The sequence below is a fragment of the Necator americanus genome, chromosome V (assembly GCF_031761385.1).
Source record: "Necator americanus strain Aroian chromosome V, whole genome shotgun sequence".
Lineage (NCBI taxonomy): Eukaryota > Metazoa > Nematoda > Chromadorea > Rhabditida > Ancylostomatidae > Necator > Necator americanus.
In genome coordinates this window covers 37,921,988-37,938,264 of record NC_087375.1, presented here as the reverse complement: position 1 = coordinate 37,938,264, position 16,277 = coordinate 37,921,988, and the positions used below count along the sequence as shown (strand labels likewise).

General features: G+C 36.4%; 3 protein-coding genes across 4 annotated transcripts; 1 reads left to right on the top strand and 2 right to left on the bottom strand.

Annotated features, from left to right (window-relative positions):
• Nucleotides 1-2,210: 2,210 nt before the first annotated feature.
• Nucleotides 2,211-3,408, bottom strand: RB195_016406 (uncharacterized protein; the record flags this gene model as incomplete). Of its 2 annotated transcripts, XM_064207557.1 has the most annotated exons (4): nucleotides 2,211-2,404; nucleotides 2,474-2,531; nucleotides 2,679-3,043; nucleotides 3,378-3,408. In XM_064207557.1, the coding sequence occupies 4 exons, from the start codon at nucleotides 3,406-3,408 to the stop codon at nucleotides 2,211-2,213; spliced, it is 648 nt and encodes a 215-aa protein (XP_064063438.1). The 2 variants fall into 2 exon arrangements, with proteins under 2 accessions (XP_064063438.1, XP_013306396.2); XM_013450942.2 differs by lacking the exon at nucleotides 3,378-3,408 and having other exon boundaries at nucleotides 2,679-3,176.
• Nucleotides 3,409-9,695: 6,287 nt separating this feature from the next.
• On the top strand, nucleotides 9,696-10,171 carry RB195_016405 (uncharacterized protein; the record flags this gene model as incomplete). The annotated part of the gene is made up of 3 exons (XM_064207556.1): nucleotides 9,696-9,768; nucleotides 9,831-9,891; nucleotides 10,048-10,171. 3 exons carry the CDS (start codon nucleotides 9,696-9,698, stop codon nucleotides 10,169-10,171), a joined length of 258 nt encoding a protein of 85 aa, XP_064063437.1.
• A 3,089-nt stretch (nucleotides 10,172-13,260) lies between these two features.
• RB195_016404 (uncharacterized protein) lies at nucleotides 13,261-15,332 on the bottom strand (the record flags this gene model as incomplete). The annotated part of the gene is made up of 3 exons (XM_064207555.1): nucleotides 13,261-13,353; nucleotides 13,421-13,507; nucleotides 15,123-15,332. 3 exons carry the CDS (start codon nucleotides 15,330-15,332, stop codon nucleotides 13,261-13,263), a joined length of 390 nt encoding a protein of 129 aa, XP_064063436.1.
• Between the last annotated feature and the right edge of the window lie 945 nt (nucleotides 15,333-16,277).

Here is a 16,277-nt window from a genome sequence, read left to right as displayed (position 1 = left end):
AAATATTCCCGCCCTGCCTTTTTTACACACTTCTACCGTGCACACTGCACTAACTAAAAGTAGAAACACAAAAACAGCATTTTACCTCTATGATTAGATGTTAGAAAGTGAGATTTCTTTCATTAGCATGGATTTTATCCACTTCCATTTACGCCGAAGCGGTAGACTTGAGCGAACTCCTTCTTATTATGATTTCCTCATTTGCGATTTCATTTGATCATCCACTTGGCCCACATACATCGACGAATCTGTAATTGCGGAGCCTCCGCGCAGCCCTCGCATCACCGTGTCGATGTTTTCAAAAAAAATTGGTGACTAAACGATAATTCTGCAGATTTCCAATCGTTCATTTGAAATTATTTCCAAAAAATTCGAATAATTTCTTCTGATGTTCCACACTAATACGAATTGTTCAGAAAATGGAGAAATTCCAAAGGAAACACTTGAGATATGGAAAATAAATTTTTTGTAACATTAAAACTGACACGCATGATGTTTTCCTATAGACTATAGAACTTTACCAAAATACAAAATTGGATCCACGAACAATTTCCGGGCCAATCTTCAGCCTAAGCTGTAAATCTTAGTTCATAGAACAATCATTTAAATCGTTTGGCGTCTGTCAGAAAAGTTGGGAAAAAAGTTGAAATTGAGTTCAGAAAAATAAAACAATGTCACAAAATTAATAAAACAAAATTGAATGAAATGAACAACGGGTCAGTTCCTCTTCAATCGTTTTCTTTTCGAAATTTTCCCACCGAGGTCCTGTGACCTTCTTCGACTTAAACACTTTGCTTAATGAATGTAAATTCCTAGCGAAAAAAAAACTTCATCATTGGTCATGTCCAATTTATGAGGACTCTGTGAACTGTAACAGGGCCTAGTTGACGGATTTCGATTTCAATTTTTTCGAACAAATAAACTTTCGTGTATTGAGAGGCGAGAACTATAAAGGGATTATTGTTTTGAAAGAAAGTACATTAAAGAATAAAGATTGATTGTCTTGATTTTATTCGGTTATCAGTCGTTTTTCTTCGGCAAATGATTCTCAGCGCAATTTCGTTTTTTTTTGCTTGCAAACTCAATAATATTGAATATGGCCTTGCTACTGCCTCATGGCACGAAAAGAAATATGCATGCAAAAATTTCTCGTCTCTAGATGACAGTAAAGAAAATGAATCCTGGGAAACATTATCAAGGCTCAGGATGGAAGCGGTGTATGTAATTATTGAGACAATAACGAAAATACTAACAGGTGAACGACGTTGAAACAAACATAAACATCGAGTGTGGAACTAGTTTTATGACGAATATTATGTGCCTACACGTGTGTGTGCGCGCGAAAGTGTGGCGCAAATTAGAGGTGCGTCCAAATCGTTGATGTTTTTCAGAGGCACGTACGTATTTTTCTTTGTTTTGATGCAGTTAAAGCGGCGTCACGGATCCTAATGGATCATAATGCACATCACGGAGAGTACCTAAGTATCTACACTAAATAAATCCAAGCCTGCGCGTAATTTGAGTGGATCAACATGAATTAAGTAAAAAGGTAAGAAATGAACAACATTCTTTCTCATTAAAAGTCTTGATCTATGCTGTTATTTTGAAAATTTCCCACCAAGAGTAGAGTTTGAAGCCAAAAAAAACTCATATGTCGATTATTTTTGTTTTTGAATTTTACTGGTTATACAGTCATTTGCAGTTTTTTTAAATGCTAACTCTAGATCTGTTGCAAACAGAATTTTTGGCTAAAACCCGTGCACATATTGTTTTGATAACAATTTTTACTTTCAGGTCTTACAGTCACTTCCAAATATTTGTTTTATTTCTAATTTTGTTAGTGATAATTATTTCAATTCTCGCTCTCTTCAGAATCGCACATTGTCTGATAGAAGTTTTGTTGTTAACATAGACCGTGAAAGTAACACATTTTTTACTGTGTCGTATCGTCGATACTCTTTAAAATAATCATTAAAAATAATGAAGAAGTACCTTAGGAGTTACTTAAGAAGGCAAAAAAGTGTTGTAAAAAGGTGTCCATCAAACATAAAAAACCTTGACTAAAATAAATTGTGCAGAAAAAAATGAGGAGAATTTCATCTATGTACAAAATCATGGATAAAATTACGCGAGAACAAGCAAGCAAGCAACGAGCAACAACAAGACATTGCTGTTTCATGGATACATTCTTCTTTTTTCATTTTTTTTTTCTAATTTTTCTTTTTCTCAAAAGATTTAAGAGCACGAGCTGCCTTTTTGTATGCGAGCTTTTTGCGATGAAGGCGTGAACGCCAAGGTGCAGCGGCAAGCAGATGATCGTGGAAATGTTCCGGAAAGTGTTCGAAGGTGCTTGGAAAGTGTCCACCTCCATAAATCATGGCTGTATCAGAAACGTGTCCTGTCTCTGGAAAAAAGGTAGATTTATAACCTTTCAGAAGCACTTTGAAAATTCCTGAAATACACAAAAAATTACCTTTCGTGTATGACCGTGCAACGTTATGTACTTCGGTTCGAGGATGATGATGGGTGTACTGAAAGGAACTATCTTTAATGGAAATTTCAAGCCTAATTCAAATATTTGAAGTATTTTAAAGAGTCCTTTCTGATACAGTAATATAATCCACAACAACTGTATCGTAAAAAGTTGAGAAATGACAATATTTGGCTACAAAGCTCACCATGACGTAAGAAACAACTGGAGCTGGCGCTAGAACTGGCGCTTGGGCTACAATTGACTCTGGAGTCACTACTGGAGCTGGAGCAACAATTGGAGCTGGAGCTACAATCGGAGCAGACACCACGACTGTCGGTTGTGCTATCACATGTGCTGGTGCCACTACAGGTGGAGGTGCAGCGATAACTGAAGCTGGCCCGACCATAGGAGCTGGAGCTACAACTGGAGCTGATGCCAGAACTGGCGCTGGTGCTACAACAGGAGCTGATTCCATGTAATGAGCTGGCGCCATAGCTTGAGCCGATGCAACGAACGATGTTGGCGCCACGGCTGCAGTAAGAGGCGTTGGTGCATCTTCTGCAGGTTCCTCTGGAAGTAACATATAATTAAAATTGAGCGGAATTAATAATAATAATAATAATAATAATAATAATAATAATAATAATAATAATAATAATAATAATAATAATAATAATAGATAACAATATAATATATATAACATATAATAATATGATGATAACAATACTAGATATGATAAGGTAAGATAGATAGTATTAGAAAATAAAAAGGATAATTTCTCAAATATTTTTGTCTGCCACTCATTTAGAGCTGAAATTTTTCTCGTTCCTCAGAAAAAAAAAGAAAAGTTCCTCAGAATTTTTTTTTAATGCAACAGTCCAAATTTGAAAGGAAGTTCCGGTACCTTCGTAGTTCTCGGCGTAGAACAATGGCATCGTCTTTAACAGTGTATGATGTAAGTAAGTATAAATAAGTAGAACTAGAAGAACCGCAGGAAACAACTTTTTTCTACAACATCACTAATTATTCCAGGGAAAAAACCAGTTTCGTGTTAGCGCTTTAAAAATTTGACTTGAAATTGTGAAATTTAGTAATAACGCGTATTGATTTATGTATATGACCTGAGTACTTTCATTCATCTTTTAATAAGACTTCTTTTTTTTCTCGGGCGCATTGCACTGAATCTTAATTAGTAGATAACAAAAGTATAGTAATATAATGTTAATAACAATTAATTTAAAAATTACGTATTACGTGTTAGTGATCATCGTTAATTAGTTACAGGCGTTAATAGATTCAGACCATTTTCAAAAAAAGACAAATGATATATTCAAATCATTCGTCGCCAGTATTGATTCTAAAAGAGGAGATAATTTCAAAAGAGGAAACATGTCACAAACCTATATATGACTCTGTCGGATAGCTTTGATATGACCTGAAAATGAGAAACTCCAAGGTGTCTTTTTTAAATTTATTTTATTGATCTACGTAGATGTGATGACATGTAAAGGTGAGCAGCTTCTAGAGTTTAACTGCATCATTTTATCATTTCATAAAAAATTTCTATATAAAATGGGTTTTCTCCGAGACAAAAGAAGCAGAATAGCACTGCATTCAAAACTTTTAGCGAAGACGTCCCAAAAATAGTCGAATTTCTAGCAACTAAAAACGACAACGATAATTTGTTTTCGGAAAATTTACTCACTTTTTAATAATGAAGAGCGTTACGAGGAGGATATAGTGAAAGAATCTCATCGTATCGTCGCTTAGTACTAAAGGTATCATCTAGACTCACATTTATACCATTTTCATTAGTTGCAGTTTTCGTCTACTGCTAAAAAAAGCTCTAAGTGAACTCGATGCGGTAGATGGAAAGTGTTTTTTTACAAGCTAAGCTTCTTCACACCTGCATTGCTATTAGGAACATCGTACGAACCGGAAAGGACATCTCAGCGCTGGAAGCTTCGTTAGTAAGTTGTTCGTACACGGTACGCTTGTTCAGAAAAGGAAAGATTGTTCAGAAAAAAACAGCGTGAGAGAAAAAATTTTAAAAGTGCTTACCGCCGACCAATCCACTTAAGGATCCATTCCACATCAATTCAGAATTGTTAAAGATTTACGAACCCGCATGAGCCCAACACCATGAATTCTGAATTCGGCCATTACGTCAAGTCAGTGTCGATATCTTTCCAAAGGAATCCCGTAACAGTTTCTCGATCCTGCAAAGATTAGATCCTTGGTTCGTGTAGAACTTTTACGAGTCATCGATGATGCAGACGCTGTAGAACTGAATACCTCTAAAAGAACCTAAATCTTTTAAAGAGGCTTTTAAATCACCGAGGAAAAATTTCAACTTCTAAGTTAGTTCTAGTTTAAGCCTACTGTGATCTTTTAAAAACATTAGTTCATATTCGCTTAGTAATGTACAAGACTATAAATTACCATCTCCTCATTAACCTCATTAATCTGTGTCGACGCATCCAGGTACGCACAGCACCCAGATCAGTGGTACCACACTTTTTCTCGCTTTTTCTGAACATTACAAATTTCCACAAAAAATTACCATTAAGGAAGATGGGGTCTCATGAAAAAAGGATGGTCAGCGATGTAGAGAAAGAACATGAGCACCATCAAGCTCAATTTTCCCTAGTGTTCCTGCTGATTGTCCTGAAAATAGCGTGGGAAACGGCTTTGGCGATCATATGTTTTCTGCTCCTACGCATTGAAATACCGATTTAATTTGAATTAAATTTAGAATGAATATTAGCTTGAAATTACTAATATCTACTGGTGACCTAAGACGTAGTCTAACGTTTCTAGGAAACAGAAAGAGCTTGTAGGTGACTTTGCGATGTTCAACGAATATTTCAATATGGATAGGGTTTCAGGAAGAAGACTCGCAGATAACCCAGTTGAATGAATTGAAGTTGCCGCAGACACATCACGGTTAACTGCGCCAACTCAAATAAGGGGAGTTAGTTTATGTGTCTGTAAGTTGTTATATTACTATTTTTTTTTTTGATTACTGAACGTCCAGTTAAAGCGTAAGAAATGCGGAGAGCATTCCTTCGTTAGGCGGAAAATATCACAGTCTTTCTTTCTAAATGCGTCAGTTCTACATTTGGCGATTTTTCAAACTTAATTTTACACGTAGGTTCCTTCGTCAAACTACTATTTATGCGCTAGGTTGTTATTAAACTTCAAGTTTTATTGCTACTTTCCTTAATTTCGAGAAACTTACACTACATTCGTATACAAAAGAATGTACTCCCATCAAATATCCTTCTTATAATAATGAGCACCAAACCATTTACAACTTACATTTACTGGTTACCTCCTGTTGTCTACGAACTCATCCACTCTCTTTTCTAACAATTTTTGAAAAGCATCAGTGCTCCTATTTTGCCATCGAAGAACCACCAGTATAATGACAGAGATTTTTTTATATTTTCACTATTCAGTGATATATGATGTCACAACATATTTTTAAACACATTGATGTAAATTGGTGATATAATGTAGTAGAGTAGTTCCTTGGAGTTCTATTAAATTAGGAAAACCTCCATGAAAACCTCTATAAAACCAATTGCGGTGCTCTTAACTATCCGTATTGTGTAGTTTTTTTCGTTGCATTAAAGGGTTTTGGGAACGTTCAAATGCATAAATGTGTGAGAAAATTAAATGAATGAAAGGTACTTTACACAAGCGATTGAAAATTACAATTTCAATTCTGCTGCTTGGATACAGAGAGGAGAAGACTGAAGGAGCTAGTAATTATACTATACTTTTCTAGTCGTTTGCCTCCAGTCTATTCAACTACAAATTTAAAGAGTATAAATCGAAGACACCTTAATGTCTGTCTAAGCAGAACTCACATGCTTCTACTTTATAGCAGATTCGATGCCCTATTTATACGTTTATGGCTTTTTTCCAACTTTTGAATTTGTGATGAATAAAGTTGGTAAATGGTTACTATGTAGTATACTTCAATATTTTATTTATTTGTATTTTATTTAATTTCTTTCAACTATTCAATTTTCTTTCCCACTCTTTAATCTTTTATGTGAACATCATTCTTGCATTCTCAAAAAGTTCTCAATTTTTGTACTCAAAACAGAAAAAAACCAGAATCGTAAGTGCGAAGAGTTCACCTGTAATCATAAAAAAAAATTTTTCTTCTCTCATTAACGAATTTTCCACTCTTATACGTACGTGTGAAGTCTGTTTTAACCTTAGCTCTGTCATCCAATTAAGACCTTTGAATAGATCATCGCTGTTCTGCATGAACTAATGTTAAATAACTAATTGTTCAGTTGAAATCACATGCTATAAATTTTTCAACTACTCAACTATAGAACATTTGCTTATACAGGAAATTGCACTGATCTGTTTATCTGTCGCACGAAAATTGTAAAAAAATGTATCTTTTGCACAATAATTGTGAAAAAATTCAAATTAAAAACAGAATCATAGAACCGGGCACATTGTGCTTTGATGAGGAGCACAAAGGATTCTGAAACGATCACGGCAGTAATGCCATTCAGTGAGTTCTAGTATGCACATAGATTCATATTTCAGCAAATATCTGCACTTACAATGTCCTGTAATTACCTCGTAACGATGTTTAATACAAAAAATAGAATACTATAAGCGGTCCACAAGTCTCCCCTTCTTGGACCTCAGGAATTATGCTCTGAATTTTTTATTAATTCATTTTTTTATTTCTTATAATTTTTTATTATTGTTTACTATTTATTGCTGTTTAATTCATTATTTATTTCTTATGCCAGAGTTTTTTTTAGACGAAGCTCTGTGCAAAACCTGGTCTTTCGACAGTCTTGCGCCTAGCAAATCCTGAACTGATATCAAGTTCTCATCTCCTACTTTAATTCTGGATATCGGAACCACACTGCGTAGAAATCGTCAATAAAAAGAAAACAAACTGACCAGCACCAATGAACGAAGTGAATGACACATTACGCTATTAAATTGTACCTTAGACAAATGAGAAGTACATACTGTGATGTCCATACCAATTTTGCATACCATAATCACTATAATTACTTCTTGAGGGTATTTAGTTATTAGAGTAAAACTCTAGAATTAATCTTTAGCTTTTTTATTTACTTGTAAGTATTGCAAGGCTTCTTTGAATGTTTCCTTTTTTAAGGTGTTTTTCATTCATTTTTTAAAGTATTACTTTACGATAAACACAAAAAAGTTAAGGTGTCTGTTCGACTTCAGCGGCTACTCCAAGAATCCTTTAATTAAAGAAAATTAAATAAAAATAGAAACGATTTAGAAAGAAGAAACACATGAAAAGTGAAAAGTTTATGTTACGCTGTGATATCACTACTATCTATCCACTATCTACTATCTTTAAATTATTTATTATTTCATTTGATTATTCTCGACTTTTGTCTTCCTTTTTTTGACCTTTTGATTAGCTTTTTTTTCTCTTTTTTGCATTGAATTGGTCACAATAAGACCTTATGAGTTTTTTCGTACAAATATTCTTGCATTTTTTTTAACAAAGAACACTAATGCTTGTTCTCTGCAGCTGACTGCAACTGGTAGTCTTCTGCAAACTACAATTTTAAAAATACAGATTAATTAAGTTGGGAGCTCATTTCCTTACTATAACGTAAAATGACTTGGTGAAATGAATCAGGAAATTACATATTTCATTACCGTAATCAAACAAATATAATCGGCTTCGAAGAAGAGAATTAAATGGAGGGCAATCTGATGAAAGATTTCGAACCATAGCGTACTCAAATCGACGATTTAAAAAAATTCTCTTAATTTATGTTTGATCACGGAATCTTCTTCCTATGAATGGCTGTAGAATAATCATCTATTACTAAGTCATTTATGGAGCTCTCGATGATTTCGACGTACTGTAACCGACACGAACCTTAGAATCAAATTAAGAAGGACTGTATTTGTATATAAGAACCACAGGATTCTCTGAATTTATGTAGTAACTTTCTATTATTTACTATTCTGTTCCCTACGGTTCAAGCTCATTGTCACCTCTGCACGCTGCTGACAGAATCGTCTCGAGCATTCGACTTTGATGAGCCGATGTACTTGATGATTACCGTACCTTGGCTTCACCATAAAAAACCACGAGCACTCTCTGGATTCCATCCACGCGTGGATCCGACATCACCTGCCCTTGACATTTGCATTTCCCTGGCAACTCTTGCAGAAAATCTTTTTCTAACACTACAACTTAGAACGATCGTCTCTTCATGGACCTTTAAATGTCGCTCTACTTATTTTTTTTCTTTCATTATTTTCCCTTTTTTATTCGATTCGACACGTGTTTTATCACGATTACATCGTTAATAATGATCTGACTGAAAACGTAAAGCCTATTTGGCGTTCGCTCGAGCATCTCGACGAGTATTTCGGAATAAACCCGCCCCAATCTCTCCCCGGCGCTCATTTAATCAGTTCGCTCAACCTAATCTCATTTAAAACTTTAAATATTTAGTGTACCACATTTTCGTTAGTCTTTTCATTATTATTCTCTACGTTATTTATTTTAAAAATTACAGAAAAGTGGTCTTTTATAATGTTATTCGCTATTCTTTAAAAGATTCGCCTCTAAACAGCATTAAGAAAAGTTAACCCAAGTGGATTCGTGCATAGCGATGGAAAAGTTTCAGTTTTATCCATGGACTAATTTCAGAGTACAAACTCCCCATAACTCATTCGATTGACTAGTCTGTTTTAGTGATAGTTTTAGTGAGTGAAAAAATTAGAATTTGCAATAGGTGAGGGCCCTAATACTTTTAAAAAAATGAGCTGCACGTAACCCCCAATTAGTCTTTTCTCTGAGTTAATCTCAAACGTCTTTATTCTCCATAAATTTAATTAATTCGACGCTTCTAGAATACCGTACCTCTAGAAAAGGATTTGATAGTTTGTTGGAATCTTTCTTTACGGGATATTATTAATCTCTTCTTATCAATTTATGTGATGTTCGTCCAGTACGTGTTAAGATCCCCAATCGATACAAATAAATTAAAACGTACGATAATCAAAGCGAAAATTTTTCAGAAATATGAACCTTCAACTGGCTTTCTTCATTTTTAACAAATTGTTGAACACAGCCATAATAATTGTTGATATTTTAATTATCTGGGCTGCTCTGAAGACTAAAGAAATTAAACGAAATTTGGTTCTTCACATAATAATCACTGCAATTGTAATGGATATCGGAGTCTACCTGAACACTATCCTTCACGATGTTCCAAGTTTTTCTCTGAACACGGATATCTCACGTGAGTGAACGAAACTTACATTCATAGACATTCAAAAGCAATAAATTTTCTCGTTTTTTAAGCGCCATGGATCCAGAATATTTCCGTGTTAATCCTTTGTATGCAATGGTTCTCACAACTTCTGTATCTGCCTGTTCTATCAATTATACATTTTGTCGCAATTTTTGCTCCCACAGGATTTTGGAACATACCCGTAAAATATTTTTACGCCACTAATATCGCGGTTCTAATGTTCGGTTTCGCTTTTACAGGTAGGTCGCTGGCTTTTTTTTTCTTCAGTTTTTTCTCGATTGTAAATGGCTCTTGCTTGATGCGGCCGCGAAAACAAACAGTTCTGAGCACGTTCAACCAGCAGCAGTACGAAATTCTTGGAGAATATCATTTACGTTTGCTGCTTGGATGAGTTTTAGCTAATAAGCTGCTAATAAGTTGCGACGTTGAGAGATTTTTTCATTGAAAATCAGCTATGCGGGAAGTAAAATCCGCAAAGCTGCCAGTGGCAACTGGTCAAGCAAGCTCTTATTGATGATAAATTTTAAAACTCAAACAATTAGAGCTTCTTCGAGCATTTCCTCTACATGTGGTAGATTCACAGATGCTTTTATACTAAACGAGCCTCTGGAGAAAACAGTTCCTACAAATAGAATTCATTCCATAAAATTGTAAAACCTGGAAAACAATCTGTTGAGAAAACCGCATACCTTAAAAACTTACCCCTTCATTACTCCTTTACCATTGCTTTTATCATTTCACGTCCAATTCCATTTCTCAAGTAAAAGTCATAATTGTTTCCCAAAAAACCCCATGTGGTTTTTAGCGTTTTCCTAAGTTCCACATTAATCTGAGGCAATCTAAGGAAAAACGAGACTGAAATCTCTTAGCATTTTTACTAGAATTAGGTTTTTTCCTTTACCTTGAAGGCATCACCCCACGAATCTGAGGTGGTACGGATTTCAGGTGGAGTATTCTTATACGAGATTGTAGATTCTGGAAAAGGGGGGAGGAGGGGGATTCCGTCCAAGTCTTCCTAATTGCCGTAAAAAAACGGCCCAGAAGATGCGTAGCACAAGGCTGGCGCGCTCCAATCGAACTCGCAGAAAATAGCGCGCCGGAGCGCTCAAAGCCGTATCTTACGGGCCGTTTTTTACGGCAGTTAAGAAGAAATGGACGGAATCACCCTTCTCTCCATAACATACGATCCCGTATACGAATACTCCACCTGAAATCCGTATCACCCCAGATTCATAGAAATGCTGCCTTTAAAATAAAGTTAAATCGCAACTCTTACCACAAGCCTCACATTCATCTTCCGGAAAAAAAAACAAGAAAAATAGTATGTAGCGTTTGTAGTACTGATCGTAGTTTGTTTAGTGCCATTTTTTACGAGCTGTTGTGGTTACGCTTATTTTGTTGACGGTCATTACTGGTATTTTGATTTCAATAAACCCCAAACTAGAGCATATACTCTTGTAAACCTTTTACTGCAGGTAAACGTGTTTAAAAAAACTGTTTTCAAATTCTTCCAAGACAAAAAAAGATTTTAGGCAATTTGTGTTGGAGTAGTCATAATTAATGATGCACTTATTCTTTGGAGAATTTTTCGTGTACGCTATTCTTTTCGCGGATTATTGTGTTTCTGGACATCTATGGTAAAGAAAAATGCTACCAATAGAAGGATTAAGGTAAGGCGTTTATGCTGAATGTCTGTCTTTATGTTTGTTATGGATGCTATGTTTGTTTCAGAAAGAAAATTTCTACTTCTTATTTCAGAAACCTGCAGTTGGACGAGAAGTTCGATTGGCTGTGAATTTTTTGATGTTAAGCGTTTGTTTCCTGATTATGACCGTATGTTTCAATATTAATGGAGGGTGAGAATAAGTGTACAGTTTACGTTTATGTTCAAAATACTATGATATGGATAAAAAAAGAGAAAATTATTTTTGAAAAAGTTGGGACGATTTAAAAAAATAGTGCGTTATGAGAAGCAAATTGTTGTTGGGTGTTTCACTTTCGTTGGAAACCACTGGAGTCTAAACAAATTTCTTCGAGCGCTCTCTCTTCAAGACGAAATATAATATATTTATACTGTCTGACTGCGAAAACTTTCCTTTCCCATGACTGTTTTGAAGGGAAACTTAACCTAGTTTTTTTTTTCTCTCTCTTTGTGAAGACGAAAACAGTTATACGATCATATATTGAGAATTTACACATTACAGAAAAAGTATGTGGCACGATATTGCAATGGAACTTTCGTCGTATCTAAATTTATCGAAATGGGCGGTCTACGCACTTGGGAACATTGTGATTCGTTCCAGAATCTTGCGAATTTTTGGTATTCGTAGAGTTACTCCAATTGTGGCCATAAAAACACCATCGATTGTGACGAAAAATTAGAATGTGCATTGAAACACTCACAATTTGACTCATATGTTGTACTTTAATGGATCTACCTATATTAATTGTAGTCCCAATCAATATTATATTGGGTTCCTACTCTTGTGTATTATCCTCTTACAGTATTCCTTTGTTGAAACGGGACCGTTCTCACATAAATGGATACAACCGTTAAAGGCATCACCCCACGAATCTGAGGTGGTACGGATTTCGAGTGGAGTATTCTTATAAGGGATAGTAGATTATGGAGAGAGGGGTTCCGTCCATTTCTTCCTAATTGCCGTGAAAAAAGGTCCGAAAGATGCGGCGCGTGCACAAGGCTAGCGCACTCCAATCGAACTCGTAAAAAATAGCGCGCCGGATCGCTCCAAGCCACATCGCCTAGGGCGTCTTTTAAGGCAATTAGAGAGAAATGGACGGAATCACCTTTCTCTCCATAATCTACGATCCTGTATACGAACACTCCACCTGAAATCCGTACCACCTCAGATCCGTGGGGTAATGTCTTTAATACTATACCTTACATCGCAATCAATACAATTCTACGAGATTTTATCGATTATCGATAGTATTCTGTGTTATGTTTGGTGAACGGCGTTATCATTGATTATTATCATTCTTATCTGTAAATGCAAAAAAAAACGAATTAGAATTTTTCGAATAAATGGAATAGTCTACTGACTTGCTTTAATGGATTATTTGAGAAAAATTTGGGAAAAAAGTCCAAACATGGTTAACAGTTAGGGCGATGTGTTCATCCCTGACAACGTCAAAACGAGATTCTCCGAAAACTCCGCAAAAAAAAATTCTGATTGCAACTAAGCTGGTAAGTTTTCAGGGCCGTTTTAGGACACTACAACGCACAGGATGAGACAAATTCAACGTGTCACCTAGGGCTTTGCAAACCTCACTTAACAATCACAATTCGCAGAAGAAAGATATTATAGATAATAGAGTAGATATGTTGTTTCCTGTAAATCATCGGTCGTTACGCATTTTACTCAATCATTCCGTTCAAATGTTCTCCATTTCGATATTCCACCTGGGCGAAATGCGCTGTGTGTGTATGGCAACTCGACAATGAAACAGCGTAATTATTTAATTTTGAGGTTCACCGGATACAGGATTGTTCGTGGGAATTTGCGTTAGGCGGACGAACATTTCCGTACTATGTATTATAGCAAGATTTTCCTAAATAAGTCTAAGTACAAATTGAAAAATATGGACAAAAGATGATTCAATCATTAAATATTCTCACCATAATCATCTTCGTTCCCGTCTTTCCTTGATTTGATTCCAACGAGCGACAGTTCTTCTCCAATTGTCCCGATCGCTGGTGGAGTTCCTAAATGGTTTCTCCGTTTGCGAAGGACACGTCAAGGATCAATTTTTTTTTGTTTAAAGACTTCATTTTACTAATTAGGATAGGAAAGGTCAACAGTAATCTTTTCTTTTCCATCGTATTCCTAAATGATTCTGCTCTCGAAATTCTCTCGCACCTCTGAGTTGCGGAAATCAATTGCACTTGTGAACCAAACCTACAACTACTACCTAGTAATTCTAGATAAAATTACAGTTTCTCTTTAGAGTAGCCATTACTGCTGCGTAATAGGTAATTACATATTCATGTCACCTTGTTTACTGGTAAACACAACTCTCAACGTTCTGTCTACAAATGCGTTTCATACTAACTCCTGTAAGAAGTGGATTTGTTTACGATGTTTTTTTCTTCTGTTGAAACAGGAAATACAACACAAAATCACCTCTTGTTAACGTCGTTTCAAGCTTTGCTGACTAATTTTTTTCCCCGGAAAAGTCTTCACAGCTTAGCATTCAGATTCATTTAAGTTCAGACGGGTGCTCATCGACTACAAATAATGGAGGACATTGCAACTTTTCTATTTGTTCTTAATTTTGTCCTGAACACTTTTATAATTCTACTAGATACACTTATAATCTGTACTGTGGTCACATCACGTAATTTACGTTGTAATTCTGTTATGGTTTTTATTTTATTTGCAATGTTACTTGACGTTCTGATCTATATTAATACATTTGCACACGATGTTCCAAGTTATTTCCTTAATGAGGACTTTACAAGTAAGTTTGTCTGCGCTCCAATACGTTAGGAAGTTCTTTTTTATTTTTTCTAAAATGTTCCTCTTTCTCATTCTGACGGTGGAAATTCCAATGTAGAGCCTGTCATAAAGTTCAATTTTTTATTTATTAACATTTTACATAAATGAAAATCTAAACTGAAATAATTTTCGCGTAAAAATATAACTTCCCATCATTGTTACACGGTTTCGCTTCAACTAAACGTCGGTTACGTGAGTTGTGTAGTGAGGATCCGCACAGACCAATTGAGAAAACTGAGGATAATAAGATGATCCACAAAAAAATTGATTGAAAAATAAGCAGTACAGTAGTCTTCATCTCCAGAGAACAATTCTAGCTTTTACTTTAGCAACGTTTCTCACTAGTGTCTCAACTGTGGTGCTCTGTACACAATGGTTCTCTCAACTACTCATACTACCCGTACTTTCGGTAATTCATCTTATGGCCGCATTCGCGCCAGTGGAATTTCGTCGTATCAACCGTAAACACATAGCTGTTTGTATTATTGTTATCCTCATCATCGATGTCTTCCTGACAGGTTCGTTAACGACTATTCGACTTATCTGGCCTACTCTGCTAGTTGATAGGATTCCCTGAGGCGACTCATCGCCATCATCGCCGAGCAGTATCGCTCATAGCTCGGCCTGAACAAAACTCTACCCAAACCTTTCGAAGTACAGCAAGAACTTCCCCAGAATTCATCCATTCTTCGAAATGAACAGTGCCCGCCAGTTCATTGCGACGAAACGGAGCAAAGAATCCCATAATTCCTGTTTGACAGCAACCTTCTGACAATATTTGAGTATTTTTTCCCATGCAACTGTGTAAGTTGTATAGCTAACCATGAGAAATGTATGGAACCATATGAGATTTGTAATCGAAGAGGAGACAGGAGGAAACGAGCAGGTTGGGTAGCATACATCGAAGATGGAGTAGAGAAGACCAAGTACATCTAGTTTCGTGCCCATCTCTTCAACACCACCGTTATTCCTGCTTTGACCCGGCTTCGGAAACCCAGCAATTTTGCAGGAGGAAGGGGCGATCAGCGCCATAGAACTCTTTTGAAAAAGTGTTGCTAGAAAAATCCACGAAACAAGTGAAAGAGGCTATGCGAAATTCAGTCTTACGTTAGCGATCAAGTATCATAAACATTGTCCCCAAATATGCCGAGAAAAGTGAAATTAGGTGGAACCGGACACGTGACAACGGCAATCGCAGGACTAGAGTTTGGAGCAGTTGGATACTACCCGATATCAAACACACTACAGGGAGCCTGCTGATCTCATGCTCTGAATTCTTTACCAGGTGCTTCAAAGAAAATTTTTATGCTCTTCGGGTCCCCTGGGCAAGTCTTGTTCGCGATCGGGACAAATCGAAGTATCATTGGCGCTCGCTCGAGCAAATCGACGACTGAGAAGGAAGCACAGGTGGAATAACTGATGCGTAGTAAGGAAATTTGCAGTTGCTCCCTTTTTTGGCTGGTGCTGGTAAATTAATAACAGGTGGTGGAGTCAAATCCACTTGCATAAGCTGCTGCGCTCAATTTGGCCCGGTGTGAGGTTGCAATTGAAGGTCACTTTATCTATTTATTTAACAGTTCTACTTTTATTTCCCAGAAATGTTACTCATCTTATAAATGACAGCCGATCGCTGTTGTTAACACCCTTATCAGCACACAATGAGACTTGAGCTTGCATAGGAAGACATTCTGTTCCTAAGTCTCTCGAATTACGACATAAAGGATAACGGATAAAGTGCCTGCCAGTAATCAATCCGCCTGGAATGCACCACCATGCTCACGTCAAATTCAAATCCTTCGAAGTTTGCGAATGTGTATCTGGCCTACACAATGACTTGAGGCGCCTAGCCAATGTGTCAAGTCAGTGTTTTTATCTTCCAAGGCGAGTTTGGTATCGATTCCACACCGGAGGGGTGAAAAGCTTAGCTGACACTGGACCGGATTCGAAACCCTACCGATCGTGCAGCCGGCGGAACCT